This window comes from Macadamia integrifolia, chromosome 4 (assembly GCF_013358625.1).
Source record: "Macadamia integrifolia cultivar HAES 741 chromosome 4, SCU_Mint_v3, whole genome shotgun sequence".
Taxonomy (NCBI): domain Eukaryota; kingdom Viridiplantae; phylum Streptophyta; class Magnoliopsida; order Proteales; family Proteaceae; genus Macadamia; species Macadamia integrifolia.
This window is the reverse complement of record NC_056560.1, coordinates 13,820,403-13,839,815: the sequence shown is the minus strand read 5'-3', so window position 1 is coordinate 13,839,815 and position 19,413 is coordinate 13,820,403. Positions and strand designations below refer to the sequence as shown.

The following is a 19,413-nucleotide window of genomic DNA, read 5'->3' as shown; positions in this document are numbered from 1 at the left end:
GGCCAAACGGTCTAATCTGGTTCAGGCATATTAGTTATGGGTCAAAATTTGGGTCAAACTTGTCTTCAGGTTGGGTATCTGGGTAAAAAATCGGGTCAAATGGTCAACGACCCGATCAACCTTTGATCGAGTCAAATAGGGTTGGTCATGAATTGACCCACTGCACCTCTGAGTCAACTCAGTAGGGTTTATAAGTTGACTCAGTGATGACTCACCGCTATTTTTTCTCTCTCTCCTCCAATAGCCAGTTTCCAGTGGCAAGTGTCGGTGCGTCCAAAGGTTTTCGATGACTTGCGGCATACCACCGTGATCGTCTTCTCGTGTTCTACAACTTTTGTGAATAAATTTTTTTCATACGGGATCTTTAAGCGAGAGTAAGATAATGATTTTCATAAATTAGAACCCAAACTTTTTTTTTTAAATAATTTATTGATTCTAGAACCATAGTGTTGGCTCTGATACCAATTGGTAGTGATTCTAAATCCTAGAATCATTTGAATGACCTATAGTATATAGAATACAAGAATGAATAATGGAAAGAAATCGATCACATACCCCTAAGCGTGAATGAAATCCCTAAATTAAGGTTGACGCTTGTACCACGAACTATGATGAAAAACCACGTAATATGGGTCCTTCTACTGAGATCTTCTGTAGCCTCTTATTCTGGGTTCTTCTCTCTGTCTCTACACTAGCTCTGTGAGAAAGCAGTGCTCCCAAAATATTATTATGAAAAGTAACGGCTACAGGGACCGTTAGTATTCTATATATAATAGAATCCTTAAACCCTATTCTATTCCCACAATAGAATATGGCTAGAAGTTTCCTAATTAGAGTGATCCTTGTTCTCTTGGGCCCAATAGGTCAATCAATATCAGTTAAGCCCACGTAAGAGTCCTAACAGCTTCATCATTATCGAATTCATTACCCTGGTCATCATCCGCTTCATTTGCATGAGCATGCACATCAAAAGCATCTTCTTCAGCATCAGTCCCAGCATTTTCGTCCTCGTTCGGACCATCTTCATCATCCTTATCCTCATCTTCTTCATCATTATCATCTTCATCTTCATCTCCATCTTCCTCTTCCTCTTCCTCTTCCTCTTCATCTTGATCATCTCTTGATCATCCTCGTCTTCATCCACAGAACTACCAGCATCAGAACTTCCATTATCACTTGCTTCATCGTTCATTCTCAACATCATATAATCCCTTTCCTGTCCAAGAAAAACCATCCCCAGTCAAAACTTTTTTCTTCATCAATTAGAGATACCACAAAAATCACTATTAATCAAATTGAACATGTAGGTCAAGCAATTAACTACAATGACAACTTATTAAAAGATTAACCTTAGAAAAAAGGGGAGAGTTCAAACTTGTTCCTGTAAAGCTCTTGCAAAAGCAAGGTCTGCATCGACCTGGCTGAGGCTCGTGAATAGTGTCTTAGAAGCTTGCGGAGTCACAGGCAAATCTAATCCAGCTTCGGGTTCTACTTCCATCACAGGATTATGGTTTTCTTCGTTAGCTTTCGCTTCACTGGTAGTTTCCTTGGCGTTGTCCATAATCTCAGGGCAAGAGGAGCAGGGAACCTAAGAAGCTAATAGTAAAAAACGATGAAAAATGAAACGCAGAGCATTCAAATCGAGAGACTGGGAGGTTCAATTGTACTGTATCAAAAATTTATTTATGAAGGGGGAGAGAGAGAGAGAGAGAGAGAGAGAGAGAGAGTTGAACTGAAGGATTCCCATTCCCATTTGATTTCGAATAGGAATCCACAATGGCAATAAGAAGTCGAAAAATTACACACGATTGCACCAAAAAAGAAGGTAGTCTGCTAGAGTCGTGAGACGGTGGTGTTCTGACATTCCGATTCGGATCCAATGGTCCATCATGTATTTGCATAAATGCATTGGATACTTATCCAGCCGTTGATAGCTCGATTACACATTACATTAAGGAGAAAATATAGAATTCATTCGATGGTATCATATCGATGCCTGCCTATTTGATACGATACACATCGATACTTTAAACCTTATGACTCCTTTCTTTTCATCTTCTCTATGCAAGTATTGTTTTTATTGTTTTCAAACTGTCACATGGTATGACACCCATTGTTGCTGATTTGTGATGCGTATGCAGGTTGGGTGGTGGGTAGTTTGCCTATTTTATTGCAGGGAAACTTGGACAAGAAGAAGTAAGGGAGAGATTGTAGGGAATTGGCTAATTGAGGTAGCCCAACCTCATCTCATAAGATAAAATATTAGGGAAGAAACATAAGATAGGGAAGAGAGAAGATAGGATAACTTGGCTTAAGCCATAATGTCTTGGCTTAATTGAGAAGCCTGCTTCCTTGGATTCAAAGGCACCGTTTGATAACGTTTCTATTGTTTGTGTCTGAAAACAATAGAAACGGCTTTTTTATGTTTCAGGAAACAAAAATGGATTTTTTGGTGTTTAATAAATCTGTTTCTCAAAATATTTTTTTCAAACATAATGCCACTAAAAAACCCAATAGTGTCATCGGATGCCCAAAAGGGAGAGAGGGTTCAGTTGCTTCTTTTTAGATTTAAATAGTTAAGAGATTTATCGGGCACAAAAACTCTTTTTTTTCTTCTCTCAAATTTGTTTCTAGAAACGACTTTGACGAAACAAGTCTGACTTGTTTCGTCAAAGTCGTTTATAGAATTGTAAATAGACATAAATTTTGATTTATGTTTCTAGAAACAAGTGAAACGGAGCAACTTTATCAAACGCTTTTTAGGTTGTTTCTCCGTTTATGGGAACAAGAAAACACAGAAAGAAAACGTTGTCAACCGGTGCCAAAGTCTAGTATTAGATTAATCTTCTATCACAATATATAAGGTACATAGTTACGTAACTTACTCTCCCATGACTCATAACTCCATCTACGTTCTAATCCAAATCCACATGAGATGTATACATGCATGCGGCCTCTAACACATGCATGTATCATTCTCAAAGTCCCTAAATCGATTGTTGAAATGTACATCAATTTTTTCTAATTCTCTTTTTGGTGATGGCTTCTCTATATTCTAAGTCTTCCCCATGCATCCTCCGGGGGTTCTGCGATCTGAAAATATGCAGAGCACTTGTGATTTGGCTTCTCTTTCTCCTGTGGTTTTTTGTTCTGGCTCTGAGTTATTACTTTGGTTCTTATTCTTTTTCTTTGAGTTGATCCTACTGCTATGTTGCTATGGGAGAGCGGTGAATCTTCACGTACGTGAATGTACGTGAACGTCCCTAGTACGTGGATATGGCATCTATTAAATGAAGAGAGAGAAAATAGATGCCATATCCACGGACCAAGAATGTTCACATACATTCACGTACGTGAAGATTGACAGTGAACTCTCTATGGACTTAGTTAATGTCTAAATTACTGCTATCAAGTTTAGTGGTGGTTTTAGTTATTTATTATTATGGGTACTATCCATCTGTGGGTTGCTCAGATGGTTAGGGCGCATGGCCTATGTTCGATTCCCCATCTGTGCATCTACCATTTAAGTGGAGACCGTGACGATGGATTGCTGTGGTAGTCTTGCCGATGGGCGCAGGTCGTGAGCCTTTCTATCAATGCTAAAGACAAGTTGAATACTTTTGGCATTGCATCTCCGCCAGCTGATTCGAAAAATTATGATGATTGGATGCGTGAGAACGATACATTATCTATCTGATTTATCATGGCGGCCTCAGATGAATCATGAATGGTTCAATCTTTGACAATTATAGGTGTTTAGCTACCACAATTGGAGCATAAGTCTAGTGTTTTTGCATTTTTTTTTTATTAGATATATATTTTAATTATCGCCAATCCCAGTCATTCTCAATTGGAATCAGGAATGGTTCACCAGATAATTGTTAGTTCAATCCAATCCTACCAGTTTACTGGAGTATCCATTTTCTCCATAGATCCCCACTTGATTTAAAAGGTGCAGTTATTTCATTAATGTTCATGGGATAATACAAAACCTTCTTAATATTGTTGTTATTTCATGTTTCAATCTCTCAGATAAGTTGGGAGTCTCAATGCTTTGAAATACAGTATTCTGGACTGTATCTGCTTCCTGCAATTTTGATTGTATAAATTGTGGTGCTAAGTGCTAACTATTACCAAGAATGCTAATGTTACACTAAAGGGGTCATCATCTGAAGGGGGTAATAGTCAAAATGTGAGATCTTTGGAGCTCATTTCATGTGGAGAAAACTCTCAAGCTTCATTATTTTCTTGACATGTGGGTTTAAAGGGGCGCAATTTAGTAAAGTTTTAAAAAGATTTGGGTTGGTGGTATCATTTCATCATTTAGGAGTTGAATAACTAAAAACTGTATTTTCATTCAGGTTTTTTTGGAAGAGGTTCCTGTGCCTGACAGTAGGGAGAGTGGGTGGAAATAGGCTATGGTGATTTGTGGATGGGCCCAACATCTGTTTCTTATGAAAGATTATTTTTCCAATAAGTTAGAGACTCCACCATTTAAAGTTCATTTGGTACTCTTATATGTTCTAAGCGTATATTTGTCCCTCCCATGCCTTGCAGTAGTGAGAGCCTCATGCACTAAGAAACTCTTTTTTTCTAATAGTTTCATAGACTAATGGTTGATCACTGATGATAAGGGAAAGAGAAAAGGTGAACTAAATCACTTACATTTGGATACTAATAAAGGAAAGAATAATCAAGCTATTAAGAGACTAAATTATTTAGCTTTATTAAACACAGTTGGAGATGATGGTTCATAGTAACTCTAAGGAGGTTGAGTTTTATCTCTGGTAGGGGTGTCAACGGTCCGGGTTGGTGTGGTTTCGGTCCGGTTCTACCGGTTTCGGTGTGACTTTGGAAGTGACCGAAACCGACCCATTAAGGATTTATCGGTTTCGGTCCGGTGTCGGCTTCGGTGCGGTTTGGGTTCGGGTTGGTACCGGTTTGGATTTATTAGGTTCATTTCGGTTTGGATCGGTTTTTTAAACCGGTATGGAGCCATTAGGAAACAACCAAATGATGAACTGCTGAACTTCGGTTTCTTAAATCGATTTGTAACGGGGTTGGTTTTGGTTTTTGGTCTAGTTTGGATTCGACTTTCCATACAAATGTATACAAAACTATGCAAATTTTGATTTTTTTAATGAATTTTGGAGTGTTTCGGTTTCTTACCGGTTTGATTTCGTTTTCGGTCTGGGTTTTGAGCCGGTTTTGGTTTGGTTTCGGTTTGGTTTCGGGTTCATCTGGTTTTTGGTGCGGTTCGGTTTGGTTTTGGGGTTGCAATACTCGAAACCGAGCCGAACCAATAAGGCTTTGGTTTGGTTTTGGGGTTGTTATCGGTTCGGTCTGGCCGGTTATACCGGTTCGGTTTAGGAATTGACACCCCTAATCTCTGGGTTAGATTATGATAGTTGTAATTTTGTCTTCATGAACCTGGCTAGTTCTTGTCCAATGGTTCAACCCATTTTAGGCCAAAAGAAAATTTTAAGCCCATTGTTCCCTTGGGCCACTGTGGATCCTTCAGTTGTCATGGCCCCACCTTCATATCCATTACCACTTCCAGTTCTTGTACCTCCAGGGCCCATTTCCATGCACCCATCCATGCACCCCTCTCTAGAAACTAAAGCCCTGGGGCCATAGCCGATCCCTGGTTAATCCTCAAACTGAAAATCCATCCACCCAGAATGTTTCCCCCCTACAGCAGCCTAGCAGTAAGTCTCACACTTCAAGCAAACATGACTCCAGAAGCAAGTTCTGAGTCTTCTGACTTGTCTTATAACCATATACCAATATAGAGAAAGAGGAACCTTTAGGTCAACCAAACCAGATGGTCCTTATCTGCCTTGTGACATAATGCAGATGATCGCTGAAGAATGCATCAGGATAGTTTAATATTTAATTGTCGGTTCTGATCTTGGAGTTCCTAGTTGGAGACGTAACCTCAACAAGTTGGTGCATAGATAGCGCCATTTCGACTCAACTGTCTTCAAGGTGCTTTGGTAGGAGTGGAGGTTGCTGGTTCAAATCAATAAAGGTTGGTAGGCGTGTTCATCTTTTTATATCCTCGGATGAGGCTATGGTTTTTCACTTTTTTGACATACCAAGGGAAACCAATATTTTTATTGGATGAGAGAACCCTGCTGATCTGCCGTAAGAAACATCAAACCAATGGGTCAATGGGAGGGCACAGGAGTATATGCGCAAGTCAAGTTCGCACCCCCTAGTCTACAAATTAACTGAAGGAGGAAAAATTATCACCTCTTTCTTTTAAAATCACATAACTCTATCTTTGTTGATGTCCTGCCTATGCTTTCATTGGTTCTTATTGACCCCGCATTGATGGAGGGACTACATAACCATATAACGAACTTTTGCCCATAAAATATAAGTAGGGAATATTTGTGTTTTTTTTAAGGTGGTTTATGTGCACTGGAGGCCATTAGTGGCACGGGGTGGTGGTTCAATTTCCAAACGAGAAGGGTGGGGGATGGCCCGAGGCCTCAAACCAGATCCCACCTAACACCCCCCGTCCCATATTTTCTCACCAAGACTTCGTTGGGCATTGGTGTAGGTAGAGCTGCCAATCGGTTTGGTTACTTTCATTGAGCATGTTTTTTAAATCAGTTTTAAGTTGTAATGGATTCAAACTGAAATCGAATTCTAAGTTCCAAAATCAAAAGTGATTATGAATCTTAATTCTAAAATCTGATCTGATTGGTTAAATGGTTTGTTATCAGTTTCTGCCTTTCTGGTCCCTCAACATGACGACTGTGGCAATGGTGGGTGGCTGTTGTATGGGGCCACAGTTGATGATGGTGGCCGGTGGTGGTGGTGGTGGTGGTGGTGGTGGTGGTGGAGGAGGAGGAGGAACAAAGTGGGAGGGGTTCTATTTGAAAGCAGCGAAACACCAAGAGCTCTCAGGGGTGAGGACAATGATTGTGGTAGGGTTACAAAGTAGTGGGTGAAATTTCTAAGAGTAAGGGAGTGCTTTGGAGAGAGTAGGGAGTGAAGGTTCTGAGGGCATTGAATTAATATCCTTTTCTTTCTGTAGTGGAAAGGATAAAGAGTCGTCACCTAGATTAAAGTTTAAGAACTTTATTAAATATTTGTGATTTCATTTGAATCGGTTCAATCATAAGATTGAATTTGGATTAGGTTGCAGATCAGGGAATGTGTTAGGCATATTGGTCAACTTAGTTAAATTGATTTTATTATTTAATAAACATTTGCACCTATAACATGACCATATCACGGGAAAATTAGCTCCAAATCTAGTTGGAACTGATCCAATTCAAAAGAGAACACCAGAACAGCCAAATTTGACATTTGATGTCCCATTAGAAATGTTTTTTTCGAGAGTATTTTTATCTATTATCTAACCAAGCCGATCTAAATCAAGATTGGATTGGTATCAGTCGAGGTCAATCCTATGACTGAATTTTCCGTATCTTAAAACATATTCCAATTAACTAAATTAAAAAATAATGCATATGGTTATAACCAAAGTGGTGAAATGAGAAATTGTAACCTTTTTTTTTTCTTGTCCATTGTCTTATTTTCAAAAATTATTTAAATTAAGTGTAGAAAAGGTATTCAAAATAATTTAAAAGTAATTTACAATTAGGGTCTCTTACGGTTATGTCATTTTTCTTGCCGTTTTTTAGAGGACTTACAAAAATATAGTATTTTATCCTCATTGAAACAAAAAACATGCTATATTAAAAGGACAAAAGTAAAGTCAATTTTATTTTTCACCTACTTTGATTACAACAAGATTTTCATTAGAAAAAGGTTTAGGGAGGTTTGTCCCATGAACCTAGGTTAAAAAAAAAATTATTGAACAAGTGCTTGTTAAGTAAAACTATGTTTTTAACAAAAAAAGATGGGAGAAAATGCCATCAGGTCGTGTGGCACTAACACCTAGGCCAGTGGGAATGTGTACATAGGCATTCAACTACAAGGGTAGGCATATCTTTTCACAACATTGAGTGTCTAAGTGTAGAAGGCACAAGTGGCCATTTTTTCCCCCATAAGATATAGGCAAAAGAACCGTCCCTAATCGCATGGTCTTTGACTCTCTATGTTCAAACATATTTCTCATCCTACCCCTGTGAAATCCAAAAAACACATCCTATCTTTATTCCTATATGTACCTCTGGAGCAAAAACCACTTCATCAGGGAATATTATTTTTTCCAAAAGATATATAAGAAGCTATTATTTAAATGAAAGAAATTAAACTAACCTTAAAAAATGTCCAATGCCATTTTCATCACTGTAGAGCTGCCAATATCTAGAAATTGTGGCACTTAAAATTTTCATTTTTTCTTTTGTAATTTCTTTGACAAGCAGAAACATAATGATTTGTGACATTGTCTTCTTCTGCCATTTTCCAAGTGCTTTTTTAGTGCATCAAATTCTTACATCTTTTTCCTTGGTTTTGTATCCACATGCTTCTTTTTTCCCTTTTCCTTTTCCTGATAAAATGTATCACAACACACAGTCGCACAAAAATATCTGACTTGGAGAACTCCTTGTGTTTGTGGTTCAACATTTTGGCCAGAGCGTTTAGGATTATCCATCTCCAATATACAAAAAGCTAAAAAAAGGTAATGCTATTACCCATGGAGAGGGCGACTTAACCTTCTGTTTTCCTAGTCCTTTTGCTCTAGAACTCCATTTTTTTTTATTTTTTTTATTTCTTCTGATTTTTCTTTTGCATACTTGAGTCAGACTGAAATGATTTAGTCGGTTTCATCAGTGGTTTAAGAAAAACTCGGCCAAAAAATATATTGAGTTTTATTGGTTTTTTCAAAATGTGTTGGTTTTTCATTTTATTTTATTTTATTTTTTATGATTTTTGATACAAATGATTAGTTTCGATCAGTCTTATTAGTTGGTCTAATCGATTTCTCTCTCTCAAGCTGCGTTTAGTAGCTATCTATTATAACATTTGTTAGCTTTTTTTTTTTTTCATTTGGCATAGGTGGTTCGTTTTTTTCATTTTAATGAAACGAATTGGCAGAAAAAAATAAAACAATGTTGGATATGTGACTCTGTTTCGTTTATGAGGTTCCATTTTTTTTTTTTGGGGGGGGGGGATTCAATTAAAATGGCTATAACTTTTCTTTGAAACGTTAATGCCCTTGAGAAAATGTATTTATTATCTCTTCATGTCTTACAAGAAAATATATCCATCATCTTTCGTAGTGCCACAGGCTCGCCCACTTGTTCCTCCCAAGCCTTATAAGTAGCGGAAGCCTCATGCACTGGATTGCTCTTATTTATTTATTTTTTGTTTTTTATCTTATTTTTTTTTTATTCTTGAATATTTCTGTGAATGAAACATTTGAAATTTTGAGATGGTTACAACTGAATAGCGACTGTCCTTGGGTGGATAACTAGATATGAAGTCATTGAGATCATTGCACAGTTTAGTTTGAAACTGCATTCGATCTTATTGCCTTCTCTTAGACCATTTCTAAAATTAATTTACCAAACATCGAAACAAAAGATCGTTATTTTCAAAACAGAAACAATGCCAAACGCAGAACTATTCGAATCAATTCAATCGGTCAACTTTGCACCTCACTCGTTCTTGCAGTTTTTGACCTTTGGTTGGTGATGTTTAGATGTGATGAATCTGAGACTCTCATAGCGTGCCTCACGTGCACCGTTTACGACGTGGTAAGCCATAGGACACCAACCCAGTTAGCTTCCATGTCCATCAATTCCTCTTTAAATCCATCTAACTCCATCGATCCTAAGACACGTGGCAGATCCATACGATCCCCATATTATCCTATACTAAACAATAAAAAATAAAATAAAAAGCTAAGCGTATCTACTCTCCAGAGTCCAGAGTAGAGAGTAGAAAAGTACATATGGTGGGCCATAGCAAGAGAGAATAATGTGAATAAAGGGATTATATTGGATTTTCAGTTTTTTTCTCTCTACTTGCGCTGTTTCTGTTTGTAGGTTGTACTGGTTTTGGCCTTTTAGGTGTGTTTGTGAGGTGACTCAGGTGAGGGAAAGGGTGAGGGTTGCAATGGCAGTGGTGTCCACATCTCTTGCATCTCAACTTTCAGGCCCAAAGTCTGCAATCTCCTCTTCTTCTTGTCCACCACCACAATTCAGTGGATTGCGTCGCTCATCCCTCAACTTGAAGTTGGATCAGTCTCAATGTCTCTCAGCTACCTTCTTTCAACAGATCGATTCTCATCTCCGTCTCTCTGCCGGTCGACGACCTTGCAGAGGCGTTGTTACAATGGGTGCTTCTGGAAAGGTAGATTTCTTCCCTGATCTTCGTTTTCTTTTTCAAGTTTTTAATTTAATTGAATTTGGAGCTCCATGATCTCGAGTGTCCAACATTTTTTTTTTTCTTTACAATCTCGTACTTATTAATTTTTTTTTGTTTGTGGGTTATTGTTGAGTGATAATCTCTGGTTGCGTTTGTGTTATATAAAAGAGTGAGGATTGATTTCACTAGTGGAGAGATTTTTGCTTTCTGTATCATTTTATATGCTATTCCTTCCTTTGAAGTATTTTGTTTTACTTTAGTCTGTGAACATTAGTGGTTGGCCTCCTGCCTCATTCTCCTTTTCTCCCTCAATAAACTGCAAGTTTCTTTTCTCCATAAATGGCCTCAATACCCTGTAGAGTTATTCATGAAAGCTAGGGTGTTTTCCGGTCGGTAGTTTGTGATGTGGTTCTGACTGATCGAAAATTGATCAATAAATATATATATATATATATATATATATGAGAACCGCGAGACATTCTCCTTTCTATCTCTCTCTACTATTTGAAATTAATCATAAAATCTTAGGATCCTGGAACTGGTATATGGAAAGGATCTCTTTTGGAGAGCAGACTTTGCCGGTTCAATAGGCCATAAGAAAAGGGTTTGTGGCGTAGAAGGTGCTGGGGCTATTCTTGAAGTGATGTTGCTTGTTTTCTGAATGTGTAGAGTCCCAGGGGACATGATGTGCTGTTTCACTTCTTTCTGCACTATTGGGTTAATGTTAGCGAAGATGAACTAAAAATTATATTTCATTTATATGCTTAAGATGGGTACTGCAGGTCACTGAACTCACCAATAGATCTAGTTGGTGCCAATAGAAAAGTTAAACTACTAAAGGAGAATTCTACTTTAGCTGTGTCTTGAGAAAGGCATCTTGCTTGAACTTCCTTCTACCTTTGGGTATCTGGCTTGAGTCCTGGAGTTGGTCTTAGACTGTGTCATTGCCTTAAAGATGCCAAAAAAGAAGGTGAAGCATTAAGGGAATATGGAGCTTTGGTTGATGGGAGACCAAACCCAAAGTTATGATAATATGGCTGGATTTGGTTGATGAGAAATGTTGGCCAAGAAAAATTTATATGGAGGTGATGCGGTTAATACAAATAGGTAAGCTCAGACCTTTGAATTTTCATTTGTGGCTCCTAGTTAGTTGTTAAAATGGAATCATATTATGACATACGAAAGAGAATGAGCTGATAAAATCAGAGATTATTTATTGCATAACTGCAATGTTTGATGTTTCACGACCATGGATTTTCAACTGAAACTGAGACATACCTCACCTGAAAACTATTAGAAATCTTTTCTAGTTTTGGCAATTTGGGAGAGATTGTGCCATTTTAGTGCCTTATGGTTTCAGATCTGTCCTCAGTTTTATGGCCTTGGGACACGTTCAATGGTATGATGATTGCGTGGCCTATCTTGAAGAATCTAGCTGCTGAAGGCAATAGGAAGTGCAGCTGGGTCAAGGAACTAAAGCAGCAAGATAAATAGAAATAAGCTATTCAGGAGAGACATCAAACAACTCTGCAATACCAAACGTTCAGTTTGACATGAAGAATGGTACATGGAAACCAAAGAATCATTGAAGAACATATTCTCATCTCATTGTTATGATACAAACGAGTTTCTCTCTTCAAGTGTATTAAGTCCGTTGAAGTTTGGTTGAATTTCTGTAGATTACTGTGTTCATAACCCAAAGGTGTAGTGCAATCAATGATAAGGGTTTCTGAGGCCGTAATTAATACATAATCAAGTTATTATTTTTGCCAGGTTCTGAGTTCCCACCTTTTTTCTTGGTGGGTGGTTGGGGGGGAGGTCGTGGTGGTTCGGAACTTACCTGTATTTCCATATTATTTATAATTACAAGGAGAAAATACTGAAATGCCCTTAGCAACAATTTTCACCATCTTGGTTCAATCACAATGAGGAAAGAGACTTTAACAAGGATGCTGTGCAAGGAATTAGAGCTGGGTAGCTGAAATAGAGAGCAGCTTTGGGGTGTAGTGCGATCAATACATTCCATTTAATGTAGTAAGATCTTGCATTCCATTAAATGAAGTATAGACACCTTCATGGTCCATGCTTGGTCCTAGGGCTCTAAGTGTGTTTTTCTTGGTTACTCGGCTTCTTAAAAGGGGTATAGGTGTTATCGCCCTCCTACTCGCCACTTGTATGTCACCATGGATGTCGCTTTTCATGAGTCTGAGAAATATTTCACGTCACCTCTTCGGGGGGAGAGTCTTGAGGAAGAGCCTCCTTTTATTATTGATACATCTCCTATTCAGGGTATGCTCCCATTCAGGGGGAACCACCAGATCATCCTGTAAGAGATGTGATCACTTACACTCGGAGATCCAAGAAGCAAAACGCCAAGGAGCAAGACACCACTAGTAACCAACCATACCCTTTTGAAGCACCTACATCGGATCCACCAATATCAGGTAATATTTCTCCCATACTTGATGTTGTACCTGTTGCTTCTTCAAAGCCTCCTATATTTGATATTATACCTTTTTCTCCTACAATGGACGATCTTCCTATTGCTGTTAGAAAAGGAATTCGTTCCTGTACCAAGCATCCCATCTCCTTCCTATAGGGCCTTTGTTTCTTCATTGTCTTCTGTGTCTATTCCACAAGGTTGGAAGGAAGCCATAAATGATCTGAAGTGGAAAGTTGCAATGGTTGAGGAAATGCTGGCATTAGATAAAAATGGTACGTGAGAACTTGTTCTTCCTCCTTAAGGAAAGAAATTAGTTGGGTGCAAGTGGGTATTTACAGTCAAGCAGAAGGATGATGGGACAATTGAGCTGTACAAGGCACGCTTGGTGGCTAAGGGCTTTACCCAAACATATGGGGTTGATTACCAGGAAACCTTTGCCCTAGTTGCAAAGATGAACTCTATCAGGGCATTGCTATTTGTTGCTGCAAATCTGGGATGGAATCTACAACTAGATGTCAAGAATGCATTCTTGAATGGAGATCTTGAAGAGGAAATTGATATGGATGTTCCTCTTGGCTTTTCCACTCCTCCAGTGCTGGACGTGTCTGCAAGTTGAAGAAGTCGTTATGGTTTGGCCGGTTCATGAAAGCTATGATAAGCTTTGGATATAGACAGAGTCAAGGTGATCACACCTTGTTCACAAAGGCGAAAGGTAACCAAGTCACTGCTCTGATTGTCTACATTGACGATATTGCAATTATTAGTAATAATAATGAGGAGATCTCCAACCTTAAGGCCTTACTAACCACAGAGTTTGAGACTAAGTACTAGGACCCTTTTGGTATTTCCTTGGGATTGATGTGGCCAGATCTAACAAAGTTATCTTCATTTCCCAAAGGAAGTATGTCTTGGATCTCCTTAGTGAGACAAGTATGCTTGGGTGCGAGCTTGCGGATGCCCTTATGGAGGTCAAACATCAGCTGAGCAGTGCAATGGGTGACTCTGTTGATAAAGGGCAATACCAGAGACCTGTTGGCCGTCTGATCTACCTGTCCCACACCAGACTCGAGATTGCTCATGCTGTGGGTATTGTTCCCAGGGCACCTCACCTTGATGCTATGTACCGGATCCTACGGTACTTGAAATCCACTCTTGGAAAGGGTGTTTTGATTTCTAACCAGGGGCACTTGAAGATTGAGGCCTTTACTGATGCTGACTGGGCTGGATCTACTGATGATCGGCGATCTACCTCTAGGTATTGTACTTTCCTTGGAGGGAACCTTGTTACTTTGGCATAGCAAGAAACAATCCGTGGTATCTCGGTCTAGTGCTGAAGCCGAATATCGCGCAATGGCATAAGGGATTTATGAGCTATCTGGCTTAGGAGCCTACTGAGTGATCTCCGAGTTAATATGGAAGGTCCTATGCGTCTGTGTTGTGATAACAAGGCAACTATTAGCATCGCCCACAACCTTGTTCAGTATGATAGGACCAAGCATATTGAGATTGATATACACTTCATCAAAGAGAAGCTTGATCAAGGGAATGTCTGCTCCCTTTGTTAGTACTGCAAATCAGTCAGCTGATGTGTTTACCAAGGCTGTTCATTGTAAGACATTTCATCCTCTCGTCTCCAAGTTGGGAATGTATGATATATTTGCACCAACTTGAGGGGGAGTGTTGAGATGACCGTAGTTAGTTTTATTTTTACCTTGGTTAAGCTTTATTATTTACTATTTACTGTAGTAAGTATTGTAGATAGGGATGCTTAGTTGTCTTGTAGATATGCTTTGTCAACGTTACCCTACTTTCCTTGTTTGATTTATTGTAATCTTCTTATAAATAAGAAAGGCCTTTGTCAATACTTACAAGTCGAATCATTCGCTAATCTCTGATTCTCAACTTATAGTGACATGGTGCAGAGTGAAGATGTTTGAACGATGAGAAAAGAAAGACTGTAAATGACATGGGTTTAAGTGGCGAGAAAAGAAATGAGTGCTCGTGTTAACAGAAGGTATTGCCTTCAGTAGAGTGGAGTATTGAAATAGGATGTTTTTTTAAAAAGAAATGGAGTACGATTTGTCCACTCAGCCTGGAGTCGTTGGAACTTGTGAAGAGGCTTGATGAGTTGGGAACACTGATAAGTGCAATTACAGTGAAGGGATGCATGCAGAAAATGCAGAATAGGACCCCCTCTCCACACCAAAAAAAAAGGCTAGAAAAAGAAATGAAAAACAGAATGCAAATCCTCACCACAAAAACATGGGATCTGCAGCTTCCAAAATCATCCACAGCTCCCCAAGGACCTATGGGAAACTCCTACTACCACTTCAAAACTCTCGTTAACCCTATGACCTTTTGTATACGAAGCAGAATATTTTCCTACATCACAATTATCACTAATTGGCTTCACTGATACAGCGCCAGCTCTTTTGATTGCCTTCTACCCACCATATCCTGCCCATTTGGAGCCTAGCTCATCTCTTGCCTTTCCTTAAGTAACTAATGCAACTGTTAATGGCCAAGGAAGTTTTAGCATGTGTGTGATCCCTGAAACTGTGTTCAACCTGGTCATCTATGAGTCAAGGCTGCTTGGGGATCTTTAGTTCTGGTTTAATTATTTGAACCTGAATTTGAAGTAAACCAGCCAAACCTGAAGGAATTTTTATTTAATTGTTTCATATGTGATACCTGAATGTCTTCTGCTGGGTTAGCAACTGCGAAACTTCCATCGTTCTCTCTTTTTGTAAGACATGCATGCACACATACAAAGTTCTGTTCTACTATTAGTTGGATAAATTTGTTTCTTTGTGACTGTGTTGCATGCTATGAACTCAGCTCCAGTCCAGGTAATGAACCTTCATTTCCTGATGAAATTTTAGAGATCAGAATTTCAAAACTATTTAGCATACATTTATATTTTTGTCTGTAAATGGACTGTTCCATTTGTCTTTTCAGTGCTTGACCCTTCTGTTTTTCTCTTGTGATTGCAGTTTTTCGTTGGTGGTAACTGGAAATGTGTAAGTATCTGTTACGATCTATGTTTTCTTATCCTTCTTGATTTTATTTTTGCTTTAAATCTGGATTCTTTGTTGTCATGTTCAATATCTGTATGATCAACTTTTTAAAAGATTGTTTCCTTAGGTACTTATGGATGTAGTAACATAATATTTCCTTAGGTACCTAAATAACAACCTCCATGATGCATGAATGGAAGAGGCATTGGGTTCACTGTTGCATGGTAGACATAGGTTGGTCCATATGATAGAGGACATCTCATTATCCCAACTTTCAAGTTTCTGTCCCCTTTTTTTGGCTGGGGAAGTGGTCCCAAAGTTAACCCAAATTTTCATGAAATCATAAAAATGCCATTTTGTTTCAAGGGAAGCCTGTGGCATTTTTGTATTTCTTGTCACTTATTCTCTCACTTTTGTGCTGCCTTTCCTGCTTTCTTGAGCCGAAACTTGGTCAACAAAGTGGATGTATACTCTGTCACATGATTAAGTTGGAGGAGACAATCTCCATGAGAGCTTGATCATCCTCATATCTGTTCTTCCTTTCCAGAAACCCTGGATACAAATCTTCACAGACAATTATGACTTAAGATCATTAGGATTAAGGTCTGATCATGACAGTGCATAATCTTTCAAACATTGCTGTCCTGGACCTTTGCCTTCAAGCATTTCCTTCACAAGCTTGATTTCTGCCTAGCCCTCAGAATATGTTTTTGTGTGCGTGAATTTTATTATCATTGCCTTTTGTTTTGGGATGGTCAAATGTTTGCCCATATTACTGGCTTTATGAAATTTGATTTGTGTATGGATGTCATTTTTAATTTCATTGATAAACAGATGTAAATATTACTTGTTCACTTCACTAGAACTTTGAATGGTTGTTGTCCTAATCTTGCTGTCTCTGGAACTTGTATGATGTACTTATATATTTCTGTGCCAGCTGCCAACAGTTCTATGTTTTTGGTTAACAAATGTTTTAACCCGTTACATATTTCTCACTTCTGTGAACTCCTCCTAATGCAGGAGTAGATTACAAGAAACTACCCCAGCAATTTATAACCCCCAACAATACAAATAGAATCAGGAAACAAAGAAATAAGACCTTCAAATAAACCCCCAAAGATACAATACCCATATAGGAGCAAAACCAGCCCAAAACACAACCCGATAGGAGAGAGAAAGAACTGCAATAGAGCTGGAGAGAGAGAGAGGTGCGGCCAGGTCTGTAGCAGTCCGATTGAGCTGCACTCTTGGGCGTAGATAGTCCCTTGGGAGGGTACAAAAACCCCCAAAGTTGAGAGGATTTTGACGGCTGGTTGTGAAGTTACAAGCTTTCTTGATTTTCTGACCTAGGAGAAATAATCGCAGGCTTCAAGAGAGAGAATCAAATCTGGTTTGTAACTTGGACAGATCCGAACTTCTGAATATTCACAACAGTCGTATACTTCAACAGCAGTAGCTTTAGGATAAAATAGAAAGCTTTAACCAAGAAGAAACAAAGGGAAAAGTGGGGGAGGAGCGGCTGTCTCGGCCCGGGCTTCTCACCCACAGCTATCCCGGCTGTTCTAAGCAATTGACTGCAATTATTCTTTATTCAAATCTGAAATTATGAGTACATAGGCTCCTCTATTTATAGAGGGCAGAATAACAATCAAACTACTACTAGGAGCTAGTTTCCCAATAGGACTAGACACTCCTACTTCAACTAGGAGCTAGATTCCTGATAGGACTAGACACTCCTATTACAACTAGGAATTCAAAATTGGACTAGGAATAATAAACATATGTAGAAAACAAATAGAGTCCTAAGACAATTTGGACTCGACATACCACTTACTCAACTCGATGGGCCTAATGGCCCACTGATTAATTAAAAACAACTACTAATTATTCCCCTAGCTGATCGGCCCAATTGGCCCTTATTTGTACTTAGCCACTCAGGTGGACCAAGTAAGGGTTCGGCTGGCTTCTTGGTTGGACCCTAGCCAATTAGGTGGACTAAGGCTAGACCCTTCTTCCTCTCATATTTCCTTCCATAATGTGGATCTACATCAGCTCTCCCTTTCTTAGAATCATTCAACTCCGATGAATGGGTAAGGGACATGTAGTGCTTATAGAGGTCCGTGTCAAGGCGTTGAAAGTCATCGGCATGGATCCAAGTACAATCCTCTCGTGGTCGACCTTTCCATTTAATGAGGAAGGAGTAGTACCCTTTGCCCCCACGAACTGTGGTGAACTTGTTGTCGAGAACATCTTGGATGACATCATCATTAGGGTTTGCAAATTGAAGAAGTTTGAGGGTGTGTTCAATGTCACGGTCATCAGAATAGTGTCCCAAATATATCTTCAGATCAGCTAGAAGACATTGTTGATCTTCAGAGTAGGAGGTAACTCTAGCATGTAAGCATTAGTGCCAATGCGCTTCAAGACCTTGTAGGGACCCATGTTCCGAGGATGGAGCTTGTGCACTGTACCAGGAGGAAACCTCTCAGGTGGAATTCGAACCATTACCAAATCACTAGGCTGAAATTCCACATAGCGACGATGTCAATTGGTAGTTGCTTGGTATCCGTCATTGCTAACAGCGATGCGACGACGAACATCAGCATGTACCTCCGTGATGTGTCTAAGGAACTCATCGGCTTCTACACTAATACGGGCCTGAGGTGGCAAAGGTACCAAGTCAACCGGTCGTTGAGGCTGCAGTCCAAGGACAATCTCAAATGGTGTACGACCTGTGGTGCGGTTGACGGAACTATTATAGGCGAATTCACCAATATTCAGTATAGATGCCCAAGTCTTTTCATAGTCTTGGACTAGACATCGGAGTAAGTTGCCAAGACTTCTGTTCACCACTTAGGTCTGTCCGTCTGTCTGAGGATGGAATGCAGTGGAGAACTTGAGTTTAGTATTTGTTTTCAGCCATAGAGTCTTCCAGAAGTAGCTCATGAACTTGACATCCCTATCTGAAACAATTGTCTGTGGTAGACCATGTATGCACATTATCTCTTTGAAAAAGAGTTTGGCCAAGTGACTTGCATCAAGAGTTTTCTTGCACGAGATAAAGTTGCCATCTTGGAGAAATGATCTACTACCACAAATATGGAATGATACCTTTCCCGTGTAGGTGGTAAGCCTAGGACAAAGTCCATGCTTATGTCTTGCCAAGGTGCATGTGGAACGGGCAACGGTGTGTACAATCCTGTATTCTTCGCGGAGTCAAGGATTTAGTTATTGGTATCGATATTGATCTTTATTAGTTATTGGTATCGATATTGGTCTTTATCGATATCAAATAGGATTAGTTGGTATCGATCACTTTTGTCTTTTAATTAGTTTTCATAAAATGTACGATTTTTTTACTTTTTTTACTCTGGAAATGATACGAGTAACCGATCCAAAGGGATCGGTCTTAATCGATTCCGATACTTGAAATCATGGGTTGGGTTGGTAGAGATAAAAAAAAGATATAAAATGAAATAATGAGTAAAAGGGAACATGATTTTAAAACTTGGATTGGATTAGTCAGTATTCGTCTGATCAGATTTATATCAGTCTTTGATCGATTTAAGATTGATCCACTAGTAAGGCGTAAGGGTAAAATGATAATAAAATTATCTTCTTTTTTTTTTTTTTTTTTTTTTTTTTTTTTTTTTTTTT

General features: G+C 38.9%; 1 protein-coding gene across 1 annotated transcript; it reads left to right on the top strand.

Moving 5' to 3' along the window:
- The first annotated feature begins 9,933 nt into the window (after positions 1-9,933).
- On the top strand, positions 9,934-15,855 carry LOC122076259 (triosephosphate isomerase, chloroplastic-like). Its single transcript, XM_042641586.1, has 2 exons — positions 9,934-10,281; positions 15,733-15,855. The coding sequence occupies exons 1-2, from the start codon at positions 10,045-10,047 to the stop codon at positions 15,853-15,855; spliced, it is 360 nt and encodes a 119-aa protein (XP_042497520.1). The 5' UTR covers positions 9,934-10,044.
- Positions 15,856-19,413: the final 3,558 nt, after the last annotated feature.

Coding starts and splice junctions, on each gene's coding strand:
- LOC122076259 (XM_042641586.1), top strand. CDS start 10,045: ATGGCAGTGGTGTCCACATCTCTTGCATCTCAACTTTCAGGCCCAAAG. Junction 10,282..15,732: donor CAATGGGTGCTTCTGGAAAG/GTAGATTTCTTC, acceptor TTGTGATTGCAG/TTTTTCGTTGGTGGTAACTG.